Source organism: Etheostoma spectabile, chromosome 5 (genome assembly GCF_008692095.1).
Source record: "Etheostoma spectabile isolate EspeVRDwgs_2016 chromosome 5, UIUC_Espe_1.0, whole genome shotgun sequence".
NCBI classification, from domain to species: domain Eukaryota; kingdom Metazoa; phylum Chordata; class Actinopteri; order Perciformes; family Percidae; genus Etheostoma; species Etheostoma spectabile.
Window position 1 is genome coordinate 5997188 of NC_045737.1, and position 12675 is coordinate 6009862.

Below are 12675 nucleotides of genomic sequence, written 5' to 3' on the forward strand. Positions count from 1 at the left end.
CACACACATGTACAGCCCAGCAAATGTTTCCATATGAAAGGTTTGTCACTGTCACACTGTCCGTGTCTTTATTGCATCCACTTACTCTCTAACCCTCTCACATTTGAGCTATGGAGAAACATTCCTGTGGCAAAGTGTTTGAAACAGTGCAAGGTCCTGTTGTTCCTCTGCTGTGCTTAGAGATAGCAGCGCCCATATTCCTGGGACATTTTTTGTGTGGCAAATAGTCAAATACGGTTACTGCTGTTTCAATGCGTACAGTAAGTCACATGTTTAAAAGCCTAAAAATTACCTCTGACTATGCAATTCCCCTGAGAAAAGGTTTAAAAAGCCTCTGAGTTAAATTAGACTCTCATTCACTTGCATCTTTTTTACCACATGACCCCAACACATTTCCATGTTGGTGTTTCCATTTATAGCTGTAGTGCAATCTAGGCTACAGCACACAGGGGTGATGGTGTCGTATTTGAAATACCTACCTGATACCCTGGTGTTCTTACTTCTCTATATGCCAGCTTCACTCGTGTCCATGCCATTGGTTGTGCAGGTGAAATTATTGCTGTCCTTAGATCAGCTTTTATTCCATTGAATACTATGGTGTTGCACTGATTGGGTACTTGTATTTACAGTATAGTGTGTCCAGGGTAACCCACAGGCCAAGCATACTAATGACATGGTCATGAGACAACAACAAAAAAGGTTAGGTGAATTGCCTTGACAAAAACAGGAATGTCTTTAACGCTTTAGCAGTAGCTCAGGGGGATTTAGCCTTGGAGGCTTATATGAAGGCAGCATAATCATCCCTCTTTCTGAATTATTAGTATCAAACATCTTACAGGGCTACACCCATACTCATAGAATCCGGAGTTACAATTTGTAACTATCGTTCTTTAAACATCCATAGTATTTTGTCAGTAAACCTCATTGGGGGAAGTAGATACAGAGCCTAGGAAACTTACTTTCATATGGAAAAGCTTTTACAGGTAGGATGAGAGTCGTCTAACTGCTCAAAATAGGATTTAGACTGTTTTGTTGACCTTTTTTGCTTCTAGTGATAAACAGGATGGCGTTATCAGGACACTGTTGGCAAACGTGAACGAGAGGCGAGGAGCTAAAGGCCAAGTGTATGAGTAGCCGTGTCTGTAGACTGATATGTTTCCAGCCACTACTACGCTGTCGGTTCAAATTTACAGAGGGGAAGGACATGAACCTCCCTCTGGAAGTTTCTAGAAGGGCTGCTCCGAGGGGCCTGCTGACATTCACATGTCTTCGGTTACTGCACAGCTTACTTAACCTTTAATTTACGTTAACTTGTGTATTTTCCCCTTTATATCATGCTCAATTAAGTTGTGATGCACTGCAACAACCATTGAGTTACATTCATTTGTTCCATGTGTGTAACTGTTCCTTCTTAGTGAGCAAAAATCTGTCTTTTGAACACAAATGTTATATTAGGTGTTCAAAAGAGTGACAATTGATCCACAACTCTTGTAAATGATTAATTTTGCATCAATAAAGTTGTGTCCTATTGCAATAATATCATCTTAAACCGGACGGTTCACGTAAACACTGTAAACAGATGAATACTGATCTGTATTAGGATGAAGTGCTAAGCTGATGTCACTTCTGAGTCAATTTGACAGTGTGAGTAGTTGCAGAAGATTCCTCAGATGACCTTTATAGGGGCTCAGGGCATCATGAGTATCAAAGACCAAGAGTATCAGATTGATATAAGCCTTTATAGACTAAAGAAAGCCTCCTTCAAAAGCACACATACATCGAAAGAGGCCACGATTTTTTTTAGCTTGGGCAACTTAAGTTTCAGACTCTTTTGGATTCTCTCACAGCTGATGACAGAAACCTCTCCATGTTGGTTTTCCGCGCTGAGAGCTCAGGTTTAGTCAGACTTTACCATAACCACACTTTCTCTCTCGATTTGAATATTTTACAGTATGACCTCAGCAGCTTTGATTAACTCTAAATATCAGCAAGCACACTTCTGAAAAGCTTGTGTTGTTTCATTTAGTGCAATCTATAATAAGAATACCTTTTCATAATATCAAAAACAGACATTTTTCAAAGGAAATAATGAAATGAAAAATAATAGTGCTATCATAACTAATGCATTTACTCTTTCTCTTCTTCCTCCCTCTCTCCAGGGCCTCCAGTGTTCCTAAACCACCTCCTGTGGCACCCAAGGTACTGTAGAGCAGCATGTCCCTGAAATAATAGAAAAGTATCTACACTTGGGTGCACAGCATGTTTATTGGTTGAAACAATAAAATCCTAAAATGTTTCTTTTTAATTAACGCAAGGCATGCCAGGTGAACAGTTTGACTATATTTTTAATCTGTACTTTCTATAGTTTAATAAAACATTTCTGACAAATTGTCAAAAAACAAATCATATTATTGTAAATTATTATAAAATGTTTCCTCATTTTTTTCATTGGTTCTTGCAATGCAGAATCTTTCGCAGTGAAGTTGTGTACATTTTAAAAATGTAATGCTTTTTTTAATTGCCAACCTGTGGAACAGGAAAAAGAAAGAAAAAAGGAAAGAAAATATATTTACCTGGTGTACCAAGTGCTTTGAATACTTTTCTTTAGTTATTACACCCTTCTGAAACGATGCCACACACACAAATTTTCTGCATGAAAACTGATAATTGTGTTTTTAATGTTTCTACATTTATTTATTTTTATTGTAAATGACAATTAGTATACTGATGCTTCTCAGAACACATTTAGAGAGACTAAAGTTATTGATTTTTTGGAGCCACTTTATTATATGGACAAATTGTCAGCTCATAAAGTCTGCGGGACAAACAAAAAAAACAAAAAAACAAATAACCTGAGTTGCATCAGTTTAGTGTGTGCTGTGTTGTGATGTATTTTTGTTTTGTATTTGCATGCTCTTCTCTCATGACGATAGGATGACAGATCAGACATCATAAAACCATTGGCCCTCACCCATCCCCCTCCACCATCCCATCCCCACCCTCACTCCTCCAGCCCCTCCACCATCCACTACAACAAGGCTCCCAGACCTTATGGTGGCTGTGCAACTGAGAGTGAACACCCTCCTTCACAGTCCCCTTTCACTCCCTTCATCCCATCCCCGTCCTCTGCCTTCACTCCTGCCTCCTCCCACACCAGTCCTCCTCCAACTCCTGTTTCTTACCCATCCTCTTCCTCCTCCTCCCCCCCTGTCCTCGTTGCACCCCAGCCTTCAGTGTATAACACACCGATAAACCTCTACTCCCCCGAGAACGCATGTGAGGTGGCCATGGGGCAGAGGCGGGGCCTTTTGGAGAGTCAGGGTGGAGCCTTGCCTTTGCAGTTTCATGGGTGAGTGGCGTTCTCTCCAGCCAATCAAACAAATGAATCAATTCTCTGCAATTCTCTTCCTCCGACTTCCTCTGTCTTGGTTCTGTTCAAGTTGTCAAATTGAATCGAAGTTAGATGGCGAAGGCTTACCGTATCATTGTTGGTGTTGTTCCAAGCTCATGTCAAATTTTGTTTCCCTTGCTGATCAGGCTTGCCAATGTTCTTACACATCATTAAATCAGACCCACATGTCTGTTTAGTGTTGTGTTTAGAGGACAAAAACTGCAAAAAAATCAAAGAAAAAACTGCACATTGTACTGAGATCCACAGTTTGAGTTTGCAAGATGGGCCTAATTATGATGCTTTTATTTGTGAGTGTTGTTTATTATAGTGTTGAGAAGTGACAGTGACTTGGTAAAGTGCTGTGGTTGAGAAGGGAAATTCTGCACTGAAACAAATTTCAGTAGCTGGGTTGTGATGCAAAACTGGAAAATTGATGGACTTTAAAACCTAACCTTAGGTTTTTCAAGGTTGAATGTTTGGAATTTAGAGTTTACATTCAGTTTTAGAAAAGATCAGAAATAAAATCACTTCAAATCCTTGGCATGATGGCTGCATGGATCTTTGTTCTCATCATATATCATCATCAATTCTCATCATGATATTATGTATATATATATATAATGTATATATATATATATATATATATATATATATATACATATATATATTTGTACAGAATATATGTAGAATACATATATATATATATATAAATATATATATATATAATATCATGACCTCTCTTTACATTCCCAACATCATCTTTTCCCCCCTTTTTGTTTTAGTCTCAACCCTAACTCTCCTCTCTCCAGAGGCCTAGTGAGTATAATTAATGATGATGCTATGATGTGATGCATATGCAGCCTCTATTGGTAATTGTAGCTGTGTGGTATTCTCTTTGGACTTTAAGCAAATCAATCAGTAAAATAAAGGCTTGAGCCTTGAATCCAAGTAGATTTACACACACGTCTCTTCAGACTAACACACTTTCATCATTCCGTTTTTTCATTCACTTCTCCATTCATTCTTTTAGTGATTCATCTCAAAACAAAACAAGAGCCGATGTTTTTGATTTATTGTACTCAAGAGACCCAATGAGACTGTATATACTTCTCTGCTGACTCATTTCTACGTACATTTTTTTTTTGCAGTCAACCCTTAACAAATGATCAGTGGTTTCTCTTTCTTTGACACTCAGGAGATGATCACACTGTGTGATCTATACAATGTAATCTTACACCAGGCAGCCCTGCACACAGGCACAGACACACAAGTTGCTTTTCAGTTGGGTACATAGCTTTCCCCGAGTATCCTAAATGTAATGTGTTGTAATAGCATGGGATGCTAAGATCTGGGTCTCTCTTTAGTATTTCCATGGCTGTGACTTGCTTTCTTCACATAAACATTTCCATCTCAATGTTCTTTTCACCTTTTCAAATCCTCTTGGCTTATTCAGTGCTGTACTATTCAAAAAATACAAATGTTATTTGGTCATCTAAAGTAGAGGTCAAAGTACGGCTACAGGTTCATACACTTAGTTTCCTTTGTAACAATGAATCCATTCATTTCATTTATCTGTTGCTGAAGGGACAATGTGAGACAGCATGACTTTCCCTACCTTGCATCCTGTTGCTTGTTTGCATGCGATAAATGAATGAGCTGTGTGTTTCGTTTCAGAGGGGATTTTTAATGACAGCTTTCAATGTTCTTACTGTAAAATGGCAAGAATTGTGTCATTTTTCTCTGTCTTTCTCTCTTCCTTTCAACCCTTATTTTTCTGCTTCGCAGACTGCGGCACCTGCTCAAGTCACAAAGTTAGTCTCTGAAGCATGTCAGCTTACATGTGTTTGACTGGCTGCCTGCCGTTTTACTCTCTTTACCTGTGTGTCTACTTTATCACGGCAGCTGCATGCATTTGTTTAGGATTTAACTGCAGAGCATGATTAATGATAGTAATGTTTTATAGTTCAATTAGCTTATTGTCACGTGTAAATTATGCTAGAACTGCAACACACATGCATTCAGCAAATTAAAGGTTTGCGTGTATGCTGAGGCTACAGTATATTTTAACTGTAAATCACAAATTCTTTTGAGAGAGCGACACACACACACACACAAACACACACACACACACACACACACACACCACAAACACACACACACACACACACACAAACACACAAACACACACACACACACACACACACACACACACACACCAGTATAACTGTAAGTGTGTGAAGGCTCACATAGAGCTGTCAACACTCCCACACCCACATAGCTGCTGCTGTGACAAGAATTTGTTGAGAGACACTGTGTGTGTGTGTGTGTGGTGTGTGTGTGTGTGTGTGTGTGTGTGTGTGTGTGTGTGTGTGTGTGTGTGTGTGTGTGTGTGTGTGTGTTTAATAGTGATTTATTGACAACAGGGCCTGAAAAGTCTTCAATGCCCCTCCTATGTTTGTCTGTATGTATGTGTGTGTATTTGACGTAAGAGTTAATTTATTGACAGCCAATTAGCAATGGGCCTGTCAGCACCCTGTTGCCAAGGAACATTGTGGATTGGCACACATTTACTGTTTATGCATTAACACAAACCACACATAACATCACATTGTGCTGCACACTCATGTTGTTTCTTACCATTTGATTGAAAGTATTGTATTATGTTTACTGTCCAAACTGTCCAAATTAGGAATAACTATGCTTTTATAGAAATCCATTCAATCCAGCAGCACCACCATGTGGTTGGAAATAGAACTGACTTGTATTAACAAGCTATTGATGTGATGTCTCAATTGCTATTTTGACTGGTATGTTTTGCATGCATTAGAAGTTGTGGTCCACATGTTCTTTTTTTACTTTTTTCCATCTACTTCTATTTTCTGCTTGTTACAGTAACATTTTCTTTAATAATTTCTTAATTATTTCTTCATTCTTACATCTCTTCCTCTTTTTCTACTTCACTTCCCCTTTAGTGGACCTCAACGTATTTTGAAGTAAGTCAATTCAGATGGTCTCTTTATGAATGTTGCTGTTTTATTTTTTCCTCCCTTTATTCGGTCTATTTCTGTTTTTCTTCTGTCCTTTCAAGAAAACCCCCACCTCCAAGGTATCAGCTTGATTCAGACCTAGACACCAATTCAAAATGTCAAATTAAGTGTGGTGTGATTATTTTTTACAGTGTGCCACATTGCCACCTCTTGTAACTGACAATATAAACAGTTTAATAACATTTCTCTAACTGAATAAGTGTGTGTTTTTGATAATACAAATACATGTAGAAATTTAAACTCTTGGTTGAAATCAACCTCCTAAAAAGACTAAACATGTTTTTTGTCTCAACACTCTGATGGTCTGAGGTACTTACTCACAGCAGTAGGTCTAGAATTAAGGAATCCTGCAATAATTAAAGTTCTACTTATTACATTAATATGCTGTAATATCTCCAAGGAAAAGACATCGGTTTTCATCCCTATTACTTTGATCAGTTATACGAGAAGAAGAACGCAAAATTTGCGGATGTCATCCATCCTGGTCTACCCTGTCCTTGCAGAGTTCCCAGGAAACACATTGTGGACACAGACATCCAATTTTACCATGTGCCCACTCATGCCGATGCCAGTAGGAAGCGCATAATGGAGGACACAGAGGACTGGCGCCCACGCGGTGGCACCACCCAGTCCAGATCTTTCAGGATCCTGGCTCAGATCACGGGTACCGAGCGTGGTACGTTACTGACGGAAGTGCACACCGTGACAATATTTGTTGTGCACCTAAACTAATGACTACACACATCTGTGCACAGGGCAAACAAACATGACAAAAAAACCTGATGCTTACTGTTTACTGTATCATTTATTTCTAAATCAAAAGCTTGTCGCAGCACTATTTCAATGAATTATTAAATAAAAGGTAAAGGCCACATTCTTTTCTTTAATGGACTCTATTCTTTCCCTTGTAGCTCCAGATGAGGAAACTGACACAGCCAAGAACACAAAGTAAGTACACTGAAACTGCTGAATGGCCAGTTATATAAATAGTATCGTCAGTTCTGTGTGTTGTTCTTTACATGAATAAGTGCATTGTGGGCCATACTGTTATTTGATTTAACCCACTCAATCGGGTGCTTCTAACATGTAAAGGCTACATTAACCTACACGGAGCAATAGAAATTCTGACCGCGGTTCTCTGCGGCACAGTTACGGCCATTTTATTGAGACTCTGTGGCCTCTTCCTGTCTAGACGGCAGAGAAAGGATCACATTAGTTCTGGAAGCAGCTTTAATTAAATTCCCCTCTGAGATTGCTGAAAGTTCTCTGTCATGTCGGCAGCTGAAAGTGTTTTCACCTGCGCTTTCTAATCAAAGTGTAGCTTTATGTGATGGTTTGGGTGCTCCTACTGGTTGTTTGCACATTTGGTTGTGGATGCGACAGCGTTGCAGTGCTGCATGTTGTTATAACTTGTGATTGTGTCATTGACAACCATGGCTGCACTGTTGGTGTTCTTCTCAGTGTGATGTGATCCATTGGCTGTCCATTGCTCTTGGTGGTTTGTGGCAATACATGTGATCACTGTGTGTCTGATCATACAGTATGTGAAAACATGCAGATATACCCACTGTGTGTGGGTGTGGGTGTTGGTGCTTCATGGTTGAATTAATTCATATTTCCAGTCCATATTGGCCATGGATCACGGGCCACATTTTGATCTCATGACACAGGAGTTAACTTTTCTCCAGATACTTCTCACACTTTACTTTCTTTCTCTCTTTGTAATGATTTCTGTCAATTTCTATTCTGATGGCTACAGCCAAACTGCACATATTCACCCCATGAAAACGTTCCCTTTGTATCATCAGCTTCTTGTTTGTGGCAACAGCCATTACCGTATCATCAGGCTTTCCTTGTGGCATGGCTTACAGTGTATCTCATTGGAGGCTGCAGGGCAACCACTCTAATTTTCCTAAATCCTTTTTTCCTCTCTTGTTTGTTGTGCTTTTCTCTTATTCTCTCTCTCTTCCTGTGATGGCAGAGTAAACAAGACCACTCGGATGGTGATTGGTCCTAAGTACAACGAGCTGAGAGACTGGCATCATGGAGTGTCTGCTCGCACCCTCAATGTCCAGTAGACTGTGTGTGTGAGTGTGAGTCTGATTGTCTACATGTTTGTGTGCACTATATCAGTTGTAATTTTGTAGGTGGTTGTTAATGGATTTGACTGTCGAAGGGATAAAAGCTTGTGGACTGATGGAAATAAAGGAAATAAAGCAAAGAATAGAGTGAGATCTTGCAAAGAAAGTGTTTGTGTGTGTGTGTGTGTGTGTGTGTGTGTGTGTGTGTGTACGCACTGTTGCTGGCCTCATTCAGACCTGTCATAAAGAAGTCTTTTACCACTAAAAAGAAGGTCTTTTCGTCAAACTGGGCTGGTAACGATGTTGTGTAACAGTTTAACGGTAAGCTGAAATATGTTTCTGCAAAAATTTTAGGCAGAAAATAGGCGATACATTGACTGAATCTTGGTTTATATTTGATCAGCTGTCTACAATGTAATCTGAGTTCTATCTGAGTTTGAGAAAGAGAGAGAGAGGGGCTGTCTCCATTGATCTGCTTCTATACTCTATGTGTCCGTATGCAGAAGTTCAGTCTGCAGTTGGAGCAGCAGCCCTAGAGCCAGCAGCAAACCTCCAACGTGAAGCATTTTGCGTCAAACATGTCACTTTTTCTGCTGGCCTGCGAGTAGGGAGGTCTTAAGGGGAGAGAAGTTTAACCTAGTTCATTTACACATACAACCAACCATCATTATGATACAAAGTTGGTTGAATATTGGCAAAGTATCCAGTTAATTATTGCTTATGCTTATTATTGCTTATGATTGCTTGGCCACTTCACTGACTCCAACCTTAAAGGTATACATAAACACTCACACAGTTTTAACAGTGTGTCCACCTCATTATTCATTAAATTGAGTATAGTTAAAGTATTTTTATGCTTCTATATGTGTACAAAGTAGTGATATCCTGAAAAAGAAAGGTATATGCATGCTAACAAACATTAATTTGAATGGTTGGTATGATTATTGAGCCAAAGAACATGTTACCAGCTGCATCTTTGAGTGGTTTTGTGTCATGATTTTTTTCCACAGTAACAAATATGGAAGAGAAGTAATCCAGAATTTTTAATCAATTATTCTATGCAAATTCAAATATGCAGCTGTCAAGCATCATCTTTGCCTATATCAGACATAACTACACAACTTATAGTCTTTTCCACAGCGCATACTTTACAAACTGCATATTGTATGTTCTGGTTCCCATGGTTATGGGAAAAGGAAAGCAGCGGAGGTGGCCTGCTGAGAGTTGTACGGACAACATTTTATGAATTATTCACTCTTTGTTCATTCTTAAACACTGAAGAACATGATGATGCACAGAAATCACAGGCATGTTTAAAGCTATAGTGCGTAGTTTCTGCCGCCCCGATGAGAAATTCTGAATAATGACAACAACACTGTTGTGAGTCCACATGATACAAGCCTTCCGTGAGCCCCCCCCCCCCCTCCTGTACACAGTTGCTAGTAGCCAAGGAGGACAAAAAGGATTAAAAAACTTGATGGATTCTTCAGAAGAGTTAAATATTTTTACTCAAGTTTCTGCTCGCAAAAGTTGCTGGGCGACAAAATCTGCTGAACACAGCCATACTGAGAAATACAGAGAGAGTTGTGTGGAGCTGATAGTCTTAATTTGCTTTGTAGCAACTCATTTGGTAATGGGTTGAATGTAACGGACGTTCATTAATATGAAAAAGTTACGCACTAAAGCTTTAAATAAACAAACCCTGCATCCTATTCTGGAAGCCTGCATATATGAGAACAAAACACAGAAAAGGACTTATACACTAATTATACACTAAAAACACTACATTACAACACTGTTGTTTCATCATTGTCTTCTGTTCCATGTAATGTACCTAGTTTTGGCAAAACAAGAAAGATGTGTGTTTTGGAGGAAGATGTCTATTTCAAAATCTATTTCACTGAAAATAACAAATCTGGCTTTGGTCTGTGTGAGAGTGCAGCCAGTGCATTAGACGGTTATGAGTGTTCCTTCATGTTATTTGGATTGTTGTATAACTTCATGTTAAGGAAGACACTTCAGACCTATTTAAAAGCTTTAATGGATTGTTTATAGCTGTCATATCCGCATTGGAACTATATTATAAAAACAGTGTCTTGAAATATGGTGGCATCCGAAAAATGGAAAGAGAGACTTGATGCATGTATGTACAGTATAAAACAATGTATGTGGATGTAACCAGACCGTCCAGATTGGTGCTGTAAGGCATTTGCATGGAATAGGTTATGTGCAAGTCAGGAAGGCTCTTTTCAGAGAGCAGCTTGTTCAGCTACGATAGTGTGCAAAAGGACTTATACATGCTATAAATTGCTTGTGTTATTTTAAAACCCTTGCAATGTAAAATATTCCTCCAGTGCCTTTACGTTTATTTCATCCCTATGTTTACTTACTGCAGATAAAATAATAGTTTCTTCTTCATAGATTGTAATGGGGTTGCTTTTTGAAAACGTTTTGACATTTGAGTTTGAAAAACTATTATTCTATATTGTAGCTAATAAAGTGATTACGTTTTTTTCTCGCTTCCTTTTCTCTGGTGTCACTTTCCTTCCTTCCTTTCTCCCTTCTTCCTTAGTTCCTCCACTCTTTCCTCTTCTAATTGTCTTACTGAGTCTGAGACAAACAGTGGGAGGTCAGGTATAAATCATCATCTCAACTTCTAACACTTTTCTTCACCTGTTCACCTTTCATGTTAAGTTGTCCTGCAAAACAGTAGTCACTTTTAAATTAAACAACTATCAAGTAAGGGCTTTTAATTGAATCACAGGAACTAACCAACCACATCTAGTCTGTAATGTACAAAACTATGTTCATTAATGGAATGTGTTACACACTGAAGTTTGATACACTAGTGTTTTTCAAGCTATAACACTGATTTCACATGCTTTTACTGATCTTTTTCACACCTCCACAATGACAAACTTCATCTTTGAACAAAATTTTATACTTAAAATGCACCAAAACCTGTGCTTCGCTATCTGTAATCTGCCAGTGACAGGTCTCCAATGTATCCATCCTCTGACCAAGTAGGGCTTTCATTCTTTCTTCAATGGGCTGAATGATGCACACCCACACCCACATCTGATCACACAGACCAACCACAGCCACAGTTGTCAGGCTCATCAGACTATCAGCAATGACATGAGGAGGGCTCTACAATACTCAACTACGTATGTCCTCATTTCCAAACCTGGCAGCCTCTTAAATACTCAACAACAAGAGTAGGATATGTCATCTACAACACCCCTTCACTAAGTCACCTTCCCAACGACTTATTCCAATTCTGTCAACATGTTTTAGAAAACCCACCCCACTCATTTGTCTAACATGAACTTTCCATTAGCTCAAATGCTTGTACCTTTAACATGCGCTGGATCAACCCCAAGCCAAATACCATTTTATCATGCCCAAAGGCCAAATGGCACTTCTCTTCATGAAGTATTTATGACAGACAGCATTCCAGATTTTCTTGTACCGAGTTTTGTTTGTACCCACACTGCAGCATCATGTTTACTGTTTTCTAGTGTATCATCTGCTTAAAGACTATAATAATTATTTCCAAACTAGGCACAAGTGGCTTCTTCTGCTCCTGTCCATAGACCAGCTGCCATAGATAGTACACTTACAGTACCACCAAGACTGCCCACAGCTAAAAGGTACATTGAGCTTGGGATGTTTTGTAAAAGTTTACAGTATTACCCTAAAATGGATAATGGGTCCAAAAAGAGGCTCTGACTGTAATAATCTATTCTACTTTTGGTACCTTGGTCTATCACTTCGCCTGTGCCACCACCAGAGGACAGCATAAACTCAAAAACGTTTGAGTCCAGTGGCCATGTGACTGATCATGATGGTGATGACCACAAATTATATAGACAAGTCACCAAGTATATGAAGGCAGCGCAAACTCAGTTTGAACTTTCTCCTCAACCCAGGTGCCACACATTTTACACTTGATGCACATGAAGGTGACAGGTCATTAAATGGCTGTCAACTCTCTGTCCACTGTGTGATGTTTTCTGGAGTATTGTCTGTGGGGGCATTTAATATCACTGTGGTTGTGTATTCATAAACAGAAGAGAGCTCCTGTAAAGTCCTCTGGAATTCCTATTGTTTTTCCTGTTGGAATTTCTGTGTGTGTGTGTGTGTGTGTGTGTGT

The 12675-nt window shown here is 39.1% G+C and overlaps 1 protein-coding gene across 7 annotated transcripts in view; it reads left to right on the forward strand.

Annotated features, from left to right (window-relative positions):
• Nucleotides 1-12675, forward strand: part of pdlim5a (PDZ and LIM domain 5a) — a gene marked incomplete at its 3' end in the record, with an annotated part of 59560 nt that overhangs the window by 29263 nt on the left and 17622 nt on the right. The window contains 6 exon segments of one of the 7 annotated variants that reach the window (XM_032516130.1): nucleotides 2160-2199; nucleotides 2934-3349; nucleotides 6364-6384; nucleotides 6480-6497; nucleotides 6942-7114; nucleotides 7350-7386. In XM_032516130.1, coding sequence (XP_032372021.1) covers nucleotides 2160-2199; nucleotides 2934-3349; nucleotides 6364-6384; nucleotides 6480-6497; nucleotides 6942-7114; nucleotides 7350-7386 — 705 coding nt within the window. 7 annotated transcript variants of the gene reach the window in all.